The 21,886-nt window shown below is 38.2% G+C and overlaps 1 protein-coding gene across 8 annotated transcripts in view; it reads left to right on the forward strand.

Moving 5' to 3' along the window:
* Positions 1–612: 612 nt before the first annotated feature.
* The window catches only part of MGA (MAX dimerization protein MGA), a gene marked incomplete at both ends in the record, with an annotated part of 80,310 nt that continues 59,036 nt past the window's right edge, over positions 613–21,886 (forward strand). For 4 of the 8 annotated variants that reach the window (XM_084239716.1, XM_084239717.1, XM_084239720.1 and 1 more), the window contains 4 exons: positions 619–1,679; positions 19,623–20,568; positions 21,293–21,378; positions 21,488–21,576. In XM_084239716.1, the coding sequence (XP_084095842.1) occupies positions 619–1,679; positions 19,623–20,568; positions 21,293–21,378; positions 21,488–21,576 (2,182 nt within the window). Of the gene's footprint in view, positions 1,680–19,622; positions 20,569–21,292; positions 21,379–21,480; positions 21,577–21,886 lie in introns of all 8 variants that reach the window. The other 4 variants (XM_084239715.1, XM_084239718.1, XM_084239721.1 and 1 more) reach the window with 2 other exon arrangements.

A 21,886-nucleotide genomic window follows, 5' to 3' on the forward strand; every position in this document is an offset into this window, starting at 1 on the left:
GTGGGTTGAGCGCAGCACTGTGAAGCTGTCCACAGCTTCTGCAACGCTGGTTGATTCCTGGCCAGCCAGGGAGAAACCCACATGGCATGGCAGACCTCTCCTCAGTAGTGTCTTTGGTCTGTCTGCCTGTTCTGCTCCCTGCTCTGTCTCTGGTGAATTCTCTCACCCTCCCGAGTCTCTGACCTGTACCCCAGTTCTTGTATAAATAAATAAGATCTTTCAAAAAAAAAAAAAAACCTTAATGTAATTTTTCTAAAATAAGCATACACTTTTGTTTGTCTTATGAGATTATAGTGTTTATAATGAATTACTGGAGGACTAGGGTGTAATTTAGCTAATTAGATTAAAAGAAATTTAAAAAGATAAGTATCCCAGAATGAGTATCTTTACAGTGATTTGAAAGAAAGTTATAAGCAAAGTCTAACAAGAATTTAGGAATATATTTTAGGGATGACAACCATGTTTATTTTTTTGTTGTTAGCAGAGTGGATATTCACTTGATGAAAGTTTTTTGTTAAAGATCTTTGTTTTTTGCTTTGTGCTTGATTTTAGGCTTCAAAGGCCACTGTGATTATGTGGTGATTACAGTTATCTGACTACTGATCTCCCACTGGAATCATGGAGGAGAAACAGCAGATTATATTGGCTAATCAAGATGGTGGATCAGTGGCAGGAGCCGCACCTACCTTTTTTGTCATCCTTAAGCAGCCAGGAAATGGCAAAACTGATCAAGGAATTTTGGTTACTAATCGGGATGCCTGTGCTTTGGCTAGCAGTGTGTCATCATCTGGAAAATCTAAAGGGAAGATTTGCCTTCCAGCTGATTGTACTGTGGGAGGAATCACTGTCACCTTGGATAACAATAGTATGTGGAATGAATTCTATCATCGAAGCACAGAGATGATTCTGACCAAGCAGGGAAGACGCATGTTTCCTTACTGTCGTTATTGGATAACAGGTTTAGATTCAAATATGAAGTATATCCTTGTCATGGATATATCTCCTGTGGATAACCATCGTTACAAGTGGAATGGTCGTTGGTGGGAACCCAGTGGAAAAGCTGAGCCCCATGTTTTGGGGAGGGTTTTTATTCATCCAGAATCTCCTTCCACAGGACATTATTGGATGCATCAACCAGTATCTTTTTATAAACTCAAACTTACCAACAATACACTGGACCAAGAAGGACATATCATCTTGCACTCTATGCATCGCTACCTGCCCAGGCTTCATTTGGTGCCTGCAGAAAAAGCTACTGAAGTGATACAGTTAAATGGTCCTGGTGTTCACACTTTTACCTTCCCACAGACTGAATTCTTTGCAGTAACAGCTTATCAGAACATTCAGATTACCCAGTTGAAAATAGATTATAATCCATTTGCTAAAGGCTTCCGGGATGATGGACTGAATAGTAAACCCCAGAGAGATGGAAAGCAAAAGAATAACTCTGACCAAGAGGGGACTAGTGTTCCCAGTTCTCCTGGTCCCCGTGTCCGTCTCACAGAAGGTGAGGGGTCAGAGATGCCGCTGAGTGATTCTGATTCTTTGTTGAGGAGCCAGGAAACATCAGGCAAAGGTTTGGAGAAGCCAGCCCTTAATATCAAAGGAGACTTTCTTGGTTTCATGAATATTGATTCAGCACTTGAAGTTCCTCAATTGAAACAAGAGGTTTCTGAAAGGTTGGTAACAATTTTTCCATTCTTAGAGATAAAAGGGAGACTTTGGGTTGAGCATATTGGTTGTATGAACTGCTCACTTTAGACATTGATAAATGTAAACCACTATAAAATGTACCACAACTGTTTTTACATTTTTTGAAGTGACAGTTCGTTTTTCTTTAATTTGGGTTCAGGTTCCAGAATTGTAGTCAGAGTATCAGAATGGGAATTTTCATTCTTTTAGATTTAGAATTTTGTTAATTTATATATGACTATTCCTTGGTAACATATGTGGATAACTCTTGCTTAATTGGGAAAGGGAAGAGAAATGAGCCCTGGATGATGACGACAACAGTTTACCCAAATGAGACACAGAGGGATTCACAGAATTCTTATTTATATCTGTCATTGAGGGTTTATTGTTCTTTGGATAGTGTAATTCATAAACTGCCCTACTGAAACCAACCTGAGACTTATTACATGTTAAAATAGTCAGATACATTGTTGTCTTTTTTATTTGAACTTTATTATTGAGAGACTTAATGTTTTTACAGGCATTTCAGATTCACAGCAAAATTGAGTATTTCTCATATAACCTGCACCCCACATTATCAATATCCCCTCCCCGATCCCCATTGTGTTTGTTGCAATTGATAAATCTACATTGACACTTCATAATAACCCAGAGTCCACAGATTACATTAGGGTTCACTCTCTGTTGTACATTCTATGGGTTTGGACAAATCTATAGTGACATGTATCAACCAATATCACACAGGGTGTTTTCATTGCCCTAAAAATCTTAAACGTGTTTCACCTGTTCATCCTTTCCTCCTCCCAACTTCTGGCAACCAGTGATCATTTTATCACTTCCATAACTTTACCTGTTCAAAGTCATATAGTTGGACTCAGATAGTATGTATCATTTTCATACTTCATTTGGACTTCTTTCACTTAGTTATAATGCATTTAAGCTTGCTTCATGTCTTTTCATGACTTGATAGCATATTTCTTTTTAGTACTGAATAATCCAGTATTTGGATATACCAGTTTATTCATTCACCTTGAGAAGAACATCTTGATTGCTTCCAAGTTTTGGCAGTTATGAATAAAGTTGCTGTAAATATCCAGGCTTTTGTGTGGCCATAATTTTTCATTTCACTGGGGTAGGTACCAAGGACCATGATTGCTGGATTGTATGATAAGAAAATGTTTAGATTTGTAAGAAACTGCCAAAATGTTTTCCAGAGTATTTGTATCATTTTGCATTTTTAAGAGCCATAAATGAGTTTTCCTGTTGTTCCACATCCTCAATTGCATTTGGTGGTTTCTGCTTTCAGATTTTGGCCATTCTTATCGGTGTGTCATGATATCTCATTTTAGTTGTCATTTCCTTGATGTATGATGTGGAGTATCAATCCATATGTCTATTGATATCTGTGGCTCATTTTTTATTTTTATTTTTTATTTATTTTTTAAAGATTTATTTATTTATGCATAAAAGAGCTGGGGCACAGGCCAGAGATGCGGGAGGTGAGAGAATTCACCAGAGACAGAGTGGGGAACAGAACAGGCAGAATGACCAAAGCACACCGCTGAGGGGAGCAGCGGGTGTGACAGGAGAGGTCTGCTGTGCCATGTGGGTTGCTCCCTGGCCGGCCCGGGATCAAACTTGTGCTGCAGTTGCTGGAGATTGCTCCACAGAGCAGTGCTTAACCCCTTGCACCACCGGGAGGCCCCCAGTTTTAATTTTTTTTAAAAGATTTATTTGTTTATGCGTACAAGAGCTGAGATGCAGGCTAGAGGTGTGGGGCTGAGAGGATTCACGAGAAACAGTGGGGAGCAGAAGAGGCAGGTCTACTGAAATACATTACTGAGGGGAGCAGCTGGAGGGATCTGCTGTGCCACTTGGGTCATCTCCCTGGCCGTGGATTGAACTGGTGCTGAGGTAGTTGCAGGCAACTTCACAGTGCTGACGCTTTAATCCCTTGCACCACCAGGGAGGCCCCTGTGGTCCACTTTTTAAATCAAAAATTTTTTTATTAAGTTTTAAGAGTTCTTTGTATGTTTTAGGTAATCATCAGATGTTTCTTTGCAGATATTGTCTTCCAGTTTGTGCCTTGCCTGCTCATTCTCTTGACATTGCCTTTGTTGTTAGAAGTAGTGGTTTAACATTATAAATAGAAGATAATTATATTCTGGGCCTCACCGGTGGCGCAGCGGTTGAGCGCTGGGCTGCGATGCTGCTCGCAGCTGCTGCAGCACCAGTTCGATCCCTGGCCACTGGCGAGGGTCCCACATGGCGCGCAGACCTCTCCTGCCTCCCGCTGCTCCCCTCAGCAGTGTATTTCGTCAGTCTGCCTGTTCTGTTCCCCGCTCTGTCTCTGGTGAATCCTCTCACCCTCCTGTGCTTCTGACTGTACCCAGTGCTTGTATATAAATAAATAAATAAATAAATCTTTAAAAAAAAAAGATAATTATATTCTGTTGATGGATGGAATTGTTGAATTCCATTGTGTTATTTTTGCTTCATGGATCTTTATGTGTCTTTATATTTGAAGCGGGTTCTTGTGAACAAGATAGAGTTGAACCTGTTTTTTCTTTCTTGAGCATAACATCCATGTGACTCTTTTTTTTTTTTTTTTTAATAGAGGCATGCTTTATTTATTTGTTTGCTGGTTTGTTTGTTTTGTTTATACATGCACTGGGTACAGTCAGAAGTGCGGGAGGGTGAGAGAATTCACCAGAGCCAGAGCGGGGAGCAGAGCAGGCAGAAGGACCGAAGTACACTGCTGAGGGGAGCAGCGGGCGGCAGGAGAGGTCTGCACGCCATGTGGGACCCTCCTCCAGTGGCCGGGGAGCAGCCGGGGATCGAACCGGCGCCGCAGAGGCCGCGGGCAGCTTCGCAACCCAGCGCTCAACCGCTGCGCCACCGGGGAGGCCCCCCATCCATGTGACTCTTAAAGTGATTTTTTTTCCTTATTTTTTTCAGTCATGTTCATTGGTTCCTTTTAATATATTCAGCCAGTAATTAAATGATAGTATTTCCCAGGATTGTTTTTATAGTCTTACTCATGACTTTGACTTGTGCTCCCAGTAATATTTATTATTTTGAATACTAACAATATCTCTACTGTAGATTTGACTGATTTCTTAGCTCCAGATCTCTAGACCACCCTACCTCTTAGAATTCTACCTTTAATGTTCATTGTTATTGTTGATTCCAATTGTTTTCACCTTAAAAACCTGCTTTTCTTTTGTTTTAGCTGTTGCAGTCATTTAAATAGGAAATCTTTATATTATTTCTGCCTCCCTCTATGAATCAACTTGTCATTTTCCTTTTGGACATTAGATTGTATCTAATACTTGTTTATTAGTGATAAAGCTGTTAAACATATTTTTATACATGACTTGGTGGTCAAATATATTAATTCTTCATTATATATGTGGAAGTAGAATTGCTGGGTTGAAGGGTTGTTGGTGTATGTTTATAAAATTAAACATAAAAAATTAAAATGTGGATAGTGCCAGAGTTTGTTTTTCAAATGGTGAAAAAATTATATTTAGAATTAGCCAGCTGGACTCGGTTTAGATGATCCCAGTTTTGTTGGCAGTATCCAAAGTATCGTAGTCAGGAGCCAGTTGAACATATGCCTTCTTCTCTCCATCAGGTCTGATGGGGGTAGTGACCATGTGCTGTCAGTCTTTCAAAATGAATGTACCAGTTTGTACATCCACCAGCAGTGTGTGGGAACTCTTGTTACTTCTATGTGTGTGTCATCATGTGGTTCTTTTTTGTTTTTTGCTATCCTTGTCTCACTAATCTTTAGAATCAGCTAATTTCATTATTTGATGACCGCTTATATCCTATAACTTGAAATTTGTTTCTTTGCCCTCCCTTTTTGTATGTTTGCTTCTACCATTTTTAAGTTACTGTAGAGGGCAGAATTAGGCCTTAACCTCTTGTGTGACTTTTCAAAACATTTGGGAAAAAATTGTTTATTTCACTTTAACAATTCTATTTTTCGGGCCTCCCCGGTGGCGCAGCGGTTGAGCGCTGGGTTGCGAAGCTGCCTGCGGCCTCTGTGGCGCCGGTTCGATCCCCGGCTGCTCCCCGGCCACCGGAGGAGGGTCCCACATGGCGCGCAGGACTCTCCTGCCGCCCGCTGCTCCCCTCAGCAGTGTACTTCGGTCCTTCTGCCTGCTCTGCTCCCCGCTCTGGCTCTGGTGAATTCTCTCACCCTCCCGCGCTTCTGACTGTACCCAGTGCATGTATAAACAAAACAAACAAATAAACAAACAAACAAACAAATAAATAAAACATGCCTCTATTTAAAAAAAGAAAAAACAAACAATTCTATTTTTCTTTTCACAGTCATTAACCAAATAAGATTAAACACCTTTTAGGGGGCCTCCCTGGTGGCACAAGGGGTTAAAATGCAGCACTGTCAACCTCTCAGCAGCCACTGCAGCCCAAGTTCCAGCCGTTGCCAGGCAGCTGACCCACATGGTACAGCAGGTCTCTCGTGTCTTGCCCCACCTCAGCAGTGTGTTTCAGTAGATCTGCCTGTTCTGCTCCCCACTTTGTCTCCGGTGAATCCTCTCACCCCCTGCATCTCTGGCCTGTACCCCAGCTCTTGTATGCATAAATAAATAAAATAAATCTTTAAAAATAAAAAAAAACACCTTTTAGTTTCAGGTACTTTCTGGGAACCAACCGAAGTTCCTACCTAGTAGATTTTACATTCTAGATAAAATTCCAGCCTAAACATTCATAGATCCTTCAGCTTTTCCATCTGTGGTGTAGTTTTAGAGGGGAGAACAGTTTACTCTTTGGAAATCAGACATCTTGGTGAGGCATGGTGCTTTCCATTATGCTCTTTCCAGGATCTTCAATTTCTTTCTACTTTCTGCCTTTTTTTTTTTTTTTTTAATTTAAAAGATGTGAAAACAAAAGAAACTTTACCTTAGATCTACTTCCCCCACCAATTCTTTTATTTGTTGTCAATATTCTTTAACAAGTAGTCTTTGCCCTTTGCCATGTTTTCTCACTTTTTAAATTGAGGTAATAGTAAACAACACTGTACAGATGTATCTTACTTAAGCAACTCTGTCTAACCACCAAGTATCCAGTCATCATCTACCACCAGTCAACCGCTCCCCTCTCATTGTCCTCTTCATCCTCTTTCCCTCTGGGAACCATCATTCTCGTATACAGAGTTGTAAGGGTTTTGGTTTTGTTTGTTTGCTTTTTCTTTCTTTTATGTTCCACAGATGAGTGAAGTCATACAGTATTTGTCTTTCTCCTTTTGACTTATTTCATTTAGCATAATTCTCCTAAGGTCCGTCTATGTTGTCTCAAATGGCAATATTTCCTTTTTTTTTAATGGCTAACTGGTAGTCCATTGTTCATGTAGACCACATTTTACCTGTTCATCCATTATTGGAGAATTGGATTATTTCCATATATTGGCTTTTGTGAATAGTTCTGCTATGAACCTGTATTTTTTTCAGATTACTCAGTTCTTAATATTTCCTGTGGTCTGCCTTCCCTACCCATTTTACTATAACTTGTTTTCTCAAAGCTCATATGTGACCCACTTAGATTGATCAGCCTATTCTGTATTTATTATCAGTATTTTAACATTTCAATAAATAAATATTCTTATTTTTCTTTAGATGTTACTTATTCTCATTCTTTGTAAGTTAGAACATCTTTTCAGTCCTCACTTTGGGTATTTAATACAATGATTCTATTTTTTAATCTTTATATACTGTTATTTTCAGTACACCCATCCTTGTGATTCTAGGTACCATCTTACAGTGATAACTTCTAAAAGGACTCCATCTTAGGTATTTTTTATAGCTCCGTTATTTAGTTCCATCAATTTTCATAGTTTCTTTTAGGGCTTACGACATAGGTATCATCCTCGATTATTTTGTTTTTCCTTATTTTACTCTACCGCCAAATCTTACTAGTTCTCCTATGGTATTTGGGATTTACACTCTTCTTATTCTTTTCTTATTCACTCTTTTTCAGATCTTGTCACTTCATTCCTAAATTATCTGCTATGATTTTTCTCTTTGTGTCTCCCCTGCCCAGTGTCACCAAATTTCTTTTTGACACACTTTTACTTTGCTATTCCTATATTGAAAAAGACTCTTTTGCTCTAATTGTTTTTAATTTAAAATTGTATTTGTCCTCTTTAATTATTTGATTTACTTAGTTGAAATATGACACACAGGCACATGGTATATAGCTAGATCATTTTTCATAAGTTGAACACAAGTGTTTCTATTGTGGAAAAAAATACCAGTGCACCAGAAGCTCCTCTAAAGACCTCTTCTGTAATTTTCCTCCTCTCTCCAACAGGTTAACCATTATCTTAACCTCTTACAGAATTTTTGGCTTGTGATCATATAATGGGAATAATAAAGATTGTGTTTATATAATAGGCATAATAAAGTATGTGTCCTGTTTGATACTTTTAGCTTAACATTATTTGCGAGATTCATCTCTTTGTTGCATGTTGTAGATACATTATTTTCATTGGTATATAGTGTTCCACTTTTCAGAATAGATCATGTTTTATGTCAGTTTTAATGCTAATTGGCATTTGGATAGTTTCCAATTCTTGGCCATTATAAATAGTGCAGCTATGAATATTCTTATTTTAGTTCACATGTGAGTACATTTTGTTAAGCTTATACCTAGAAATGGAATTGCTCAATCCTAGGGTTATACATTTGTTCAGTTTTATTAGCTACGTCCACATAGATTTTAAAAGTAGTTTTACTAGCTTTTTCCCTCCCCATCAGGGAAGAATTGAGATTACTTGTCAGAATTTAGTATATTTTTTCTTTCTCATTTTAGCCATTTTGATGAATTTGTAGTGGCAGAGTATTGTAAAAGGTAAAATATAAGTAAAAATTTTACCATTTTAATCTTTAAATGTATAATTGAGTGACATTAAATATATTCACAGTGTTGTGCAACCATCCCTACAACCATCCCACTTCCAGACCATTTCTTCATCTCTAGTAGATACTGTATACCTATTAAATAATACGCTGCTGTCTTTGTTCCTGGTAACCTTTTACTTTTATTTTCTGCTTGTATGAATTTGCCTACTCTAGATACCACATATAGGTGAATTTGTTAAATATTTATTCTTTTCTTTCTAGATTTTTCTTTTTTTAGATTTATTTATACATACAAGAACTGGGGTACAGGCCAGAGTTGTGGAGGGTGTAAGGTAAGAGGATTCACCTGAGACAGAGTGGGGAGAAAAACAGGCAGATGGACCGAAATACACTGCTGAGGGGAACAGCGGGAGAGTCAGGAGAGGGCTGCTGTGCCATGTGGGTAGCTCTGTGGCCAGGAATCAAACTAATGCAGCAGATAGCTTCATAGGTTACATCTTAACCCCTTGCACCACCAGGGAGGTCCCTTTCTAGTTTATTTCACTTGCCTGTCGTCTTCAGAATTCATCTACATTGTAGCATGTATCAGTACTTTTCTTTTTGTGACTGAATAAATTCCATTGTGTATGTGTGTGCACACACACCCACATTTTGCTTGTCCATTCATCTGTAGACACCTGGTTGCTTCTAGCTTTTGACTGTTGCGAAGAGTGGTGCAGTATACTGCTTTCAGTTTCTTAGGTATATATCCAGAAGTGAAATTACTGGATCATAGAGTAATGCTATTTTTAATATTTTGAGTAAATGCCTTACTGTTTTCCATAGTGGCCACGCTATTAACAGTCACACCAACAGTACACAGATACCAGTTTTTCCACATCCTTGCCGACACTTGTCATTTTCTTTCCTTTTTAATAGTAGACATCTAACAGGTAGTTATGAAGTGATATCATTGTGGTTTTGATTTGTATTTCTCTAATTTTAATCACGTGGAGAGTCTTACATACTTACTGCTCACTTTTTTATCTTTGAAAAAGTGTTCGACCATTTAAAGATTGGTTTATATTTTGGTTATTGTGAGGGTTTTTTTTTTTTTAATATATTCTGGACATCAGTCCATTATTAAATAAATGCATTGCAAGTATTTTTCCCCATTCTTTGAGTTGACTCTTATTGTGGCCTTTGATGCAAAAAGTTGTATATTTTGATGAAATGCAATTCTTTGTGTTTTTGTTTTTTTTTCCCTGCTGTTGCTTGTGTTTTTGGTGTCCTGCTTAATGAGCCAAATACCAAATCTAGGTCATAAAGATTCTCCCTCCTTGCCCCCCGTTTTTTACTAAGGTCTATACAGTTTTAACCCTTAATTTAGTCCTTTAATCTATTTTGAGTATTTTGTATATGTTACAAGGTAAGAGTTAAACTTTATTCTTTTGTATGTTTATATCTTGTTTTGTCAGCACCATTTGTTGAAAAAAATGTACTGTTCCTATTGAATAGTGTTGGCACTCTTGTCAAAAATCAGTTGACCATGTATTGAGAGTTCATTTCTGGACTGTATTCCATTGGTCTGTATGTGTATTCTTACCACATTGATTAAGCAATTCACAATATCTCTTAGTAAAAGTTTTGAAATTGGGAAATGTGAGTCTAAACTTTGTCCTTTTTTTTTTTTTAGCCCCAAGATTACTTTGGCTTTCTAGGGCCCCTTGACCTCAGACATTTAAATTTAAATTTAAATTTTGGACCCATTTAAATTTGAATATCAGTTTTTCTACTGCAAAAATGCACCATTGGGATTTGGATAAGACAGTGTGTTTGGGGGGGGGGGGCTAGTGTTATATCACCTTAAAATATTTTGTCTTCCATGAACATGAGGTAGCTTTTTATTTTTAATAATCATCTTTAATTTCTTTCATTAATATTGTGTTGTGTAGTTTTTATTATTTATTTATTTATTTATTTATAAAGATTTATTCATGCATACAAGAGCTGGGGTACAGGCGAGAGATGCAGGGCGTGAGAGGATTCACCAGAGATAGAGTGGGGTACAGAACAGGCAGACTGACTGAAATATACTGCTGAGGGGATCAGCGGGTGAGACAGGAGAGGCCTACTGTGCCATGTGGGTTAGCTGCCTGGCTGGGGATCAAACTCATGCTGCAGTAGCTGGTGATAGTTTCATAGTGCTGAGACTTTAACCCCTGACTCACCAGGGAGGCCCGCTTGGCTTAGTTTTTGTTTGGCATGGGGGGAGGAGAGTTTATCACTGCTCATATTTTTCTGGGCAGATATCCAGGTACTCTGGCATCATTTATTGGAAAAAAAAAAAACTTTACTTTCTCAGTTAAAATGCACGGGTGCCTTGGAAAATCAGTGACTATTTATGGGTCATCTATTTTTGGACCAAATTTTGTTCTTTTATTTATTTCTTTGCCAATACTACAGTGTTTGCTGAAGACAGTAGTAGATACAATAAATCTTAGACTCTCGTAGAGTAAGGCTCCAATTTTTGATTGTATATAGAGATAAAATTGATTTCCATATATTGATCTTGCATCTGAAGATCTTTGTTGAATTCATTTATTAATTTGTAATTCCTTCACCATTTTTGACATTATGCACTTATGTTGTCTGTGAACAAAGTTTTACTTCCTCCTTTCCAAACTTTATACCTGTTCTCTCCTTGTCTTATTGCTTAAGAGTTCTTGTCAGTACTATGTTGAAACTAAATTTTGAGAGTGGTCATTCAGATCTCCTGATGTTAGAGAAAATTTTATCAGTAGCTCTCTTTTGATACTATGATTATTGGTTGTAGGTTTTTGTAATGCCCTTTATCACATTGAAAAAAGTTGCCGTCTAGTGCTACTTTTCTGTTTTTAAAAAATAGTTAAAAACTATTAAATGTTATCAAATGTTTTCCCTGCATCCTTTAAGATACCGTGTTTTTCTCCTTTTTGTCTTGTTAATTTGGTAGTTGCATTGATTGATTGGGGGCTGAGGCTAGAGACAGGGATTAGACATTAGCCTTGCTGTAACTGGGATAAATACTGTTTGTCATAATAATATCATTTTTAATGTTGTTGTAGTCATTGCTGCTTTTCTCCAAATAAGTTGTAAAGTGTTTCATTTGTCTCTGTTTTCTGAATTTGTTCAAGTTTGATATTTTTCAATATTTCATAGACTTTATTAGGGAAGCCATGGAGCTTTTTTTGTTGTTGGCGTTTCAAATCACAAATTCAGTTTCTCTTTTGTCTATTTCATTGATTTCCCCCCTCTCCCTGCTTCATCTTTATTTTCTTTTTTCTACTTGCTTTTTGTTTAATTTACCTAATTTTAGATCAGGGAGTGGAAAATTAAGACCATCGACCACAGCTAGCCCTTTGTCTGTTTTTGTATGGCCTGCAAGTTAAGATTGATTTTTGTATTTTCTATGGTTGGCATAAACAAAGGAAGAGTAATATTTTGTCATGTGAAAATTACATAAGTTCAGATTTCAGTGTCCGTTTATTGGAATACAGCTATGCTTGTTGATTGTGTATAATTTTTTTTATGCTCTACTGGCAGAGTTGAATAGCCAAAAACAGGCTATATGGACTTCAAAGACTGAAATTTTACTTTTTGGCCCTTAACAGAGAGGTTTTTACCCCATTAAAATAATTGACTTTAGAGTTTATAAAGGGCAATATAAAGGTTTATTTTATTTAGACATTTAAAACGAATTTAAAATTTCATTGTTCTAGGTACATTACACAAATTATGATAGTTACTGATTTGTAGTTTCTTTTGTCAGAATAGGCAACTAGAAATTTTGAAATAGAGATTTATCTTGACTTTGCTTGTCTAGCATAGGAACTACTTTGATTAATACTTATACACTTGTAAAAGATATAAATTATTACACATTTGTTGTATTAATGTTCTATATAATCTTATCAGATAAGCTTGATATTGTTGTCCAATTCTGTCTCCTTACTGAATTTTCTTTCTTTCCTTTTTCCTTTTTTTTTCTTTGTTTTTGTTTTTTTGGTCCTTTTGTTACAGGGCAGGGAGAGGGGCTGCCCAAACCCTGCAAACCTGCCTCTATTAAGTGGGTTCTGCCATCCGCCGCATTAACACAAAATATATGAGACTTTAATGGGAAGGAACTTTAATACAATTAGGAAACAATACAGAAAAGGCAAAAAATATAGTTTCTAAATCAAGCACCCAATGTTACCCGTCCCCTCGTGGGTAAAACTCCATCCAAATGGGATTGGCCCAGAGCAAGGCCCCAAAGCCTGCCACAAGTCTAAAGCATCTTCCAGTGGGGACCCACAGAAAAGGATCAGAAACCACCAGACAAGTCTGGAAGGAAAGGAGCAAAATTAAAATCAAGACAAACCAGGAAAATGAATAACTATAAGAAAGTGAAAATCAAAATCAACAAAAAACTATGAACCAGAGACACTTTTAGGGGGGGCGGGGGCGGGAGGGGAGGGATTGGGGTCAGAATGGGGGGGCTGCAATTGTATGGGGAATATAAAAATAAAATTTATTATTTAAAAAATAAATAAATAGGGCCTCCCCTGGTGGCGCAGCGGTTGAGCACTGGGCTGCAAAGCTGCCTGCAGCCTCTGCAGCGCCAGTTCGATCCCCGGCTGCCGGCGAGGGTCCCACATGGCGCGCAGACCTCTCCTGCCATGCCCGCTGCTCCCCTCAGCAGTGTATTTCATCACTCTGCCTGTTCTGCTCCCCACTCTGGCTCTGGTGAATTCTCTCACCCTCCCGTGCTTCCGACTGTACCCCAGTGCTTGTATAAATAAATAAACAAACAAATAAATAAATAAGAAATCTTTAATAAATAAATAAATAAATAAATAAATAAATAAATATTCAGCCTTGGGGGGGGGGAATCAAGACAAAACCCGCCTGTAACACTTTATGTTACTGAGAGAGGTGTGTGTTAAAAATCTCCCATTTAGTTATGGATTTGTCTGTTTCTCTGTTTAAGTACTATAAATTTTTGCTTCAGGTATTTCAAAAGGTGTGTCATAAAGTCATTCACATTTAGGATTTTTATGTATTCTGGATAAATTGAACCCATAACATTTTTATAATGTTCCTCTTATATCTCTGATGTTTAAAAGTCTGCTTTATATTATTGAGCCACGTTGGCTTTCTTGATGATTTTCTGTTTGCATGGATTATCTTTATACTGCCTTTTTTTTTTTAAAAGCATATTCTTTTTTTTTTTTAAGATTTATCTTTATTTATTTATTTTATTTATTTATGCAAGCACTGGGTACAGTCAGAAGCGCGGGAGGGCGAGAGAATTCACCAGAGCCAGAGTAGGGAGCAGAGCAGGCAGAAGGACCGAAGTACACTGCTGAGGGGAGCAGTGGGCGGCAGGAGAGGTCTGCGCGCCATGCGGGACCCTCCTCCGGTGGCCGGGAAGCAGCCGGGGATCGAACCGGCGCTGCAGAGGCTGCAGGCAGCTTCGCAACCCAGCGCTCAACTGCTGTGCCACCGGGGAGGCCCATACTGCCTTTTACTTTCTGTGTTCTCAGATTTAAATTGTGTTCTTAGCTTCGAGTGGGGACTTTTTACTTACTTTTTTTTTTTTTTTTTAAAGATTTTTCTTTATACAAGAACTGAGGTACAGGCCAGAGGCGTGAGAGGGTGAGAGGATTTACCAGAGACAGCGGGGAGCAGAACAGGCAGACTGTCGAAATACACTGCTGAGGGGAGCAGTGGGCAAGACAGGAGAGATCTGCTGCGCCATGTGGAAATCTCCCTGGCCAGCCGGGAATTGAACCCGCTCTACAGAGGCTGCAGACAGCTTCACAGCGCTGCACTCAACCGGCTCTGCCACTGAGGAGATCCCTTTTTTCTTTTTCTAATGTCTACTTTCAGTTTATTTTTTTCACTGTATTTTTTATTGAGGTAGCAGCACGACACCGTTTTTGATTCAGAGGTATAGGGTCAGACCTCTTAAGATATATGTTACCACACCACACCCATCACCAAGGCACTGATCGCCCTCCACCATAGTCCTTTGGGCCCCCTCCTTACTCAGGACCTTTCTTTATCCACTTTTAATAGGACTGTTTTATTGATTACATTTAATATTACTGATAGGGCTGGATTTTAAGTATTTTAAATGTTTCATCTTGCTCTTTGTTGTTTCTCTTATCTGTTCTTTGATTATCCTTCATGTTTTCATTTCAGTTGTTTTTAAAATTCCTTTTATATTGCCTATTGGCTTTTAAGTTTATACATCTGTGATTTTTAAAATTGGTTTTATTAATGTGTTCAGGTTGTCATAACAAAATACCATAGACTGTGTAGCTTAACCAACAAAAATTTACTCACGGTTTTGGAGGCTGGAAAGTCCAAGATAATAGTTTTGATAAGGTTTATTTGTTGCAAGCTCTCATCCTCACTTAAAGACCAGCTGTCTTCTAACTGTGTCCTCACCTAGAATGGGGCGGACCACCCTTATGATCTTATTTAGTCTTAATTAGCTCCTCAAGATCTTGGTTGCATGTACAGTCATATTGGGAGCTAGGGGTTCAACTTAGGACTTTGGGAGGGACACAGTTCAGTTCATATCCTTATGAAAGCAATTACAGATGCATCCTTATCAAGTGAATTGAGTTAATATTGCAACAATACATTAACTACTAATTTCCCTATAGTTCATGTCTATTTGTGACTACCTCTGCTGTAAACCTCAAAACATTTTGCTTTAAATAGTAGTCATTTCAAAGAAATACATAAAAATATATTTTTATATTTACTCAAATGTGTTTTTTTTTCCTGGGGCTTTTCATTCACTCTTGGAACCATTTTCATATTGATTTGTGTCCTGTGATTCTGAAGAACTTCCTTCATATTTCCTTAACTTTTGCAAAATTGAGATATAATTCACTGCCAGAAAACTCATTCTTTCATAGTGTACACTTAAGAGGTTTTAGTATACTCAGAATTACATAGCCATGAACACGGTCATTTTTAGGAGTTTTTCATCACCCTCAACATAACTCTGTCCCCACGACCAGTACTCCTTGTTTTCCCTCAGCCAGACCTCAGTGCTGCCCTAACCATATGCAGCCACTAATCTTGATGGATTTATTTTTGATACTGCATGTAAATGGAATCATGTAATATGTGGACTTTTGTGCTTGGCTTTATTTACTTAGCATCGTATTCTCGGAATTCATGTTGTTTCATGTATCTGCTCTTCATTCCTTTTATTATTGAATAATATTGGATTGTATGGCTGTATCACATCATATTTTATTTACCCATTCATCAGTTCATGGACATTAAGGATGTTTCCACTTTTTGACTAGTATGATTAATGTTGTTATGAATATTGTGTGGGAAAAGCTGGATATTAATAAATCCATTCTTTCCCCATTGAATTATCTTGGCATTGTTGGTAATTGAAAATCAATTAATATAAATAGGTCCTTATCGCTGGATTTGGAATTTCTTTTCAGCTGATTTGTATGTTTAGCCTTATGTCAGTATCACTGTTTTGATTACTATAGCTTTTGTAGTAAGTTTTGAAATTGGGCAGTATGATCCCTCAGAATATTTTTCTATTTTTTAAAGATTGTTTTGGATGTTTTGGGGTTGCTTGCATTTCCATGTGAATTGTAGGATCACATTATTAATTTCCACAAAAAATCCCAGGTGGTGAATCTATAGATCTCTTTCAGGTACTATTGCTGTTTCACCAATATTAAGTCTTACAGCACATAAACAATGGCTATATTTATCCTTTTGTTTAGTTCTTTAGTTTTCTTTCAACAAGGTGTTTCATTTTCTGCATACAAGTTTTTACTCTCTTTGGTTAAATTTATTCCTAAGTATTTTTTATTCTTGCTGATGCTATTTTTAATGGAATTATCTTCTTTCTTTAATTTTTGTAATTTCATATGTGCAGAAATACAGTTTTGTTTATTTTGTCTGTATACTGATCTTGGATCCTGAAATCTTGCTGAACTCATTGTTTAGTTCAGTGGTTTTCTCCTATATATGAAATCATAATAGAAAATTTACTACTTTTTCAGTCTGAATGTCTTTCATTTCTTTTTCATGTCAGATCATTCTGGTAGAACCTCTGTACAATTGAATAGTAGTGATGAGAGCTAACGTCTTTTTTCCTGATCTTATAATATTTTTTGTGCAGTCTGAATTTTCTCAGCCAAATGAAAATACCTTCAGTTCTGAAGACATGCCAGGTCTAGAATGCTCAATGGACTTTGAATGCTTTATGATGGGTTTCCTTTGATTGTCTTCTGATTTACATTGTTCCCCAGTGAGTAGTTAGCCTGTTATTCTTACTGTTTTGCCAGTGTAATATGTCTTTTTTGGGGGCGGGGAGAGGATGTCCTGAACAAACTCCACAGAGGTTTTATGGACCCTACTCCCACCCCAGACCAGAGAGATCCAAGACACCAAGGACTACAAATCCCATGATATCATCACCACTGAAGGGAGGATTCCTGGGAACTGAGGGTGGAATTAAGTAGCCAGGCTTGGTATATAACCAGACATGTGGATCTTGGGGGACCCTTGGTTTTTAGTCAGTTTTCAGCATGCTATTGGGGTCCCAGCTCAGCAGAACTGGTAGGACACATTTACCAATTTATCTCATTGAGTTACTCATTTCTTCATTTCCCCTTTTTGTAAATAAACCCTCTGTTAACCTTTTCGTGTGTGCCTGCAGTTGAGTCTCATTCTAAGTCCCTTTTAAGCGTGCAGGTGAGGAATCACAGTCAGGCCCACCCATTTCACATTGGGGTTGCCCTGTAACGCTTTTCCTCTGCTACTTTTCAGGGTCTTCTCCGATGGTTAATTTTTTTTTTAAAGATTTATTTATTTATTTATACAAGCACTGGGTACAGTCAGAAGCGCGGGAGGGTGAGAGAATTCAGAGCCAGAGCGGGGAGCAGAGCAGGCAGACGGATGAAGTACACTGCTGAGGGGAGCAGCGGGCGGCAGGAGAGGTCTGCGCGCCAGGTGGGACCCTCCTCCGGTGGCCGGGGAGCAGCCAGGGATCAAACTGGCGCTGCAGAGGCTGCGGGCAGCTTCTCAAGCCAGCATTCAACCGCTACACCACTGGGGAGGCCCTCGATCGTTAATTTTTAGCAGCCTGATCTTCATGTTTCTAGCTGTGGCTTTATGTTTGTTCTCTTTGGTGTTTGCTGAGTTTCTTGGATCTGTGAGTTAAAAATCTTTCACTTTTAAGTTCATTTTCTCTTTAAGTGTTTTTCCTATCTCCTGCCTTTTTAGAAAGCACATGTATTAATATGTTAGATTATTTGATTTTACTAATATGTTAGATTATTTGACGATGCCTCACTAATCTCTGACACTCTTCTCCACCATTCCCCATTCCCCCCCCCCCCCCCCCCACGGTCTGTGTAAGTTACTTCAGTAAATTTTAACTCTCCTTGAGTTTCAGATGTGTTAAGGGTGGAATTGGGCTCCTCTCTCAAAGGAGATCTAAGTGCTGGGAGACTACAAAATATGTTTTCAGGCCAAGCTTCCTGCATCTCTCCTGCTTATTATGCACAAGTCCCCTGGAGGATCATATGTTGGGGGCATAGACTAATAGTTTTCTGTTGTGGGTGCTCCAGATTCTAATCTGCCCATATTTACACATGAGAAGTGTGTGTGTGTCCCAGCAAAGATCCTTTGCCTATAGCTGATTTTTTCTCTGCTTGTTTGTGCTTCAGGGAGTATAAAAGCTTCAACTCAGGGTTGAAAGCCATAGCAATCTATGGTCACCCAAGGAAAGCTACTTCTCTGCAATTCAGTTCATTTAGATTTAGCTTGCATCCAGAGGTCTTCAAAGGCTTTAAAGAAAAATAGAGTGTTAAATATATCCAATGTTTTCCTTGTTATGGCGGAAGTGATGTGGTTTTCCCACATTCTAACTGGAAGTCTGTCACTGAAGGACTTTCAAGTAAGCAAGTGGTACAAAGAACCAGTAAATACACGTTAATGTAATGAATATTTGTACATATTTTAGTTACATGAAAATTTTATAAAGACAATGACTTTAATCATTTTAGTGAGTACTTCTAACACATCTATTCTGAAAGTACATTGGTACAGCTTATATGTTTTCAGTGGTTAATTGGGAGACTAGAGAAACTAAAATGAGTTATTAATACTAAGTTTACCTGGGTTGTATGTGTTTGCCTTCAGTTGCTCTACTGTTTCCTTTTGGAAGAACTATGCTGGGGTCTTTACAATTTTTGCATAGAAGAACTGGGGTGTAGGCCATAGGTACGGGGGTGGTGAAGGTGAGAGGATTTACCAGAGACAGGGTAGGGAGCAGAACAAGCAGATTTACTGAAATATACTGCTAAAGGGAGCAGCAGGCGAGACAGGAGAGGCCTGCTGCATCTTATATGGGTTAGCTCCCTGGCCAGGGATGGAACTCAGGCCTTAGCGGTGATAGCGCTGAGACTTTTAACCTCTAGCCACAAGGGAGGCCCTGAGTTTTTCAATTTTAAAGTGGAAATTTACCCAGCAACAACTTTGTGAACATATTGCAAACGTAGAAACAAAACAAACCACTGCTTTGTGCTTCCTAACATGATTAAAATTTTATGTTGTATGTTATGAATTTTATACCAACTAAAAAAGAAGGGGAAAACATCAGGTTGTAGTTCGAAAGCTTCTTCATAACATTTATTATAGTTCTTGTAATGGACATTTTGCTTTATTGGTGAGTGCCATCTTTCTAAAAGTTCATTTGAAAAATACTGTTAGGAATATATGTTATAGTTTGCTGTTTGATTTAGTGCTAAGTGGATCACTTGTTAAAAGAAATACTTCGTATGAGAAATTGACAGAAAATGTAAAAATCTGATGTTTATATACTGCTTTTGAGCACCTTGTTATGTTACAGAGTGTTTTTGAGCAATGATTCATGAAATCTGATGTGTTGTTTAGGGTCTAATAATTTATTCCCCTCCTGAGTGTTATTTATGCATAGCATTGCCCTTTTTACCCTTCCTTTCCCTGTTTCTCCAGTCTTGTAGCCAACAATTTTGAAGACAGCGCCCATGTAGCCTCATCATTAGATCCTAATGGAAGCTTCAATGTTGTCATTAAAGAGGAGCCCCTAGATGATTATGAATATGAACTTGGTGAGTGCCCAGAAGGGGTCACTGTGAAACAGGAAGAGACAGATGAGGAAACAGATGTCTACTCAAATAGTGATGATGATCCTATCCTGGAGAAACAGCTAAAGAGGCACAATAAAGTTGATAACCTGGAAGCTGACCATCAGTCTTCTAAGTGGCTACCCAACAGTCCATCAGGTGTGGCTAAAGCTAAAATGTTCAAATTAGATGCTGGAAAGATGCCGGTAGTTTATTTGGAGCCTTGTGCTGTCACCAAAAGCACAGTGAAGATTTCTGAACTCCCTGATAACATGCTTTCCCCATCTCGGAAGGATAAATCTATGTTGACAGAGTTAGACTACTTGCCTGCATACATTGACAATAACAGTGAGACAGGCTTCTGTTTAGGCAAGGAATCCGAAAACGATCTTAGAAAACATTCACCAGATCTCAGAGTGGTGCACAAATATCCCTCACTTAAAGAACATCAGTGGAAATATCCTGATCTATCTGACAGCAATGCCGCAGAAAGAATACTTGACTGTTCCAAGAGTTCAGCAGGGGACTCGTTTTTAGGAAAAGAGGACTTGGGCAGAAAGAGAACAACTATGCTTAAGATTTCAGCGTCCTCTAAGGTTGTGAATGTTAGTCAGAATGCCTCTCCAACTGTCCCTGGAAAAAGAGGAAGGCCACGAAAATTGAAACTCTCTAAGGCAGGGCGACCACCTAAAAACACAGGAAAATCTTTAACTTCTACAAGGAGCACTCCACTGGGCCCAGGGAGTACCTTCCCAGATGTGAAGCCTGATTTGGAAGATGTGGATGGTGTTCTGTTTGTTTCCTTTGAATCGAAGGTAAGAGTGACATTCAGCATTCTTTCAGTGGTCAAAAGTTGTTCTTGAATTGTATTGTGGCTGATAGTTACTTTTTGTGCATGCATACATTTGTGAGGGTGTTCCTGGGATGGGGGGGGTATCTCCAAAATGGTTGGTTTAGTTAACTGGAACATTTTATTGGAATAGATTTAAAACATTGTTTGCTTCAATCTCACTTCATGAATTTTTAAAATCTTTGGCAGTCAGTGGTATTTTCATCACTGGGGACTTTAAAAAGATAAATACATGAAAAATGTACTGTTTAGGGACACCCTATCCTGATTCTTACCAGGAATAACAGCGTGCCATTGGAGAACCAAGTATTAGTAGTCTGATTAATTCTGCCTTGTACATCTTTTACTCAGTCTGTAGGATTAGCTTCTTTTAGGTTTTTATGTCTTTATCTAGCCTTTCTGACTGTGCAGAGGTTGAATTCTCTCTCTGGTCTTTCTCCCCCTCATTAATTGCTGCGTAACTATCTTTACATGGCTCTAAAAAACCAGTATGCAGATTTGCATAAGGGCAGTTGTAGGCCATTAAACTGCAGCATACAATGTTTATATTTTTGTTCTCATCTTCCCTTTCTGATTATTAAAATGATGCTAATGTGGAATATTTAGAAAATAAATATCAAAAGTATCAAAAAGAAATGTTTCTGGTTTATTTTTAAACTTTTATATGATTTGCTTTTTTTTTAATACAGGAAGCTCTGGACATTCATGCAGTTGATGGGACAACAGAAGAACCCTCTAGTCTTCAGACACCAACGACAAACGACGCAGGTATTATGTAACACTATAAAAAGAGAGATATTGGCTGTAGAAGTGACAGATGTAATGTTCATTCTTCTCTAGTGGACAGTAACTTATTTTATCATTGTTTTCTGAGTAGTTTGCAGAGCAAGAATTTCCCAGTTGGAAAAGGAACTGATAGAAGATTTGAAGACCTTGCGGCATAAGCAGGTGATACATCCTGGTCTTCAAGAAGGTAATACTTTCTAAAAAATATACAAGCCAGCTTTTAATTTTGCTTCTCCTTCCCTCCTCTTCGTGCACATCCCCATTTCCTTTTACTCTTTTCCTCCTCTTAGTTTTCCCCTTTTTTCTTCTCTCCTTGATTTAATTTGTTTCTGTCAACTTGTACTTTTCTCTCCTGGGCATCCATCATTCCTCCTTAAATTTAAAAGTACGTCTAGTTCTTTTATAGGCTAAAAGAAATCTTTCTAACTCAGAAGATACTGTTTTAGCTTTTCATTAAAAAAATTACCATGATAAGAAAGCGGGCTTTTCCTTTTCTT

Source organism: Talpa europaea, assembly GCF_964194135.1.
Source record: "Talpa europaea genome assembly, chromosome: 8".
Lineage (NCBI taxonomy): Eukaryota > Metazoa > Chordata > Mammalia > Eulipotyphla > Talpidae > Talpa > Talpa europaea.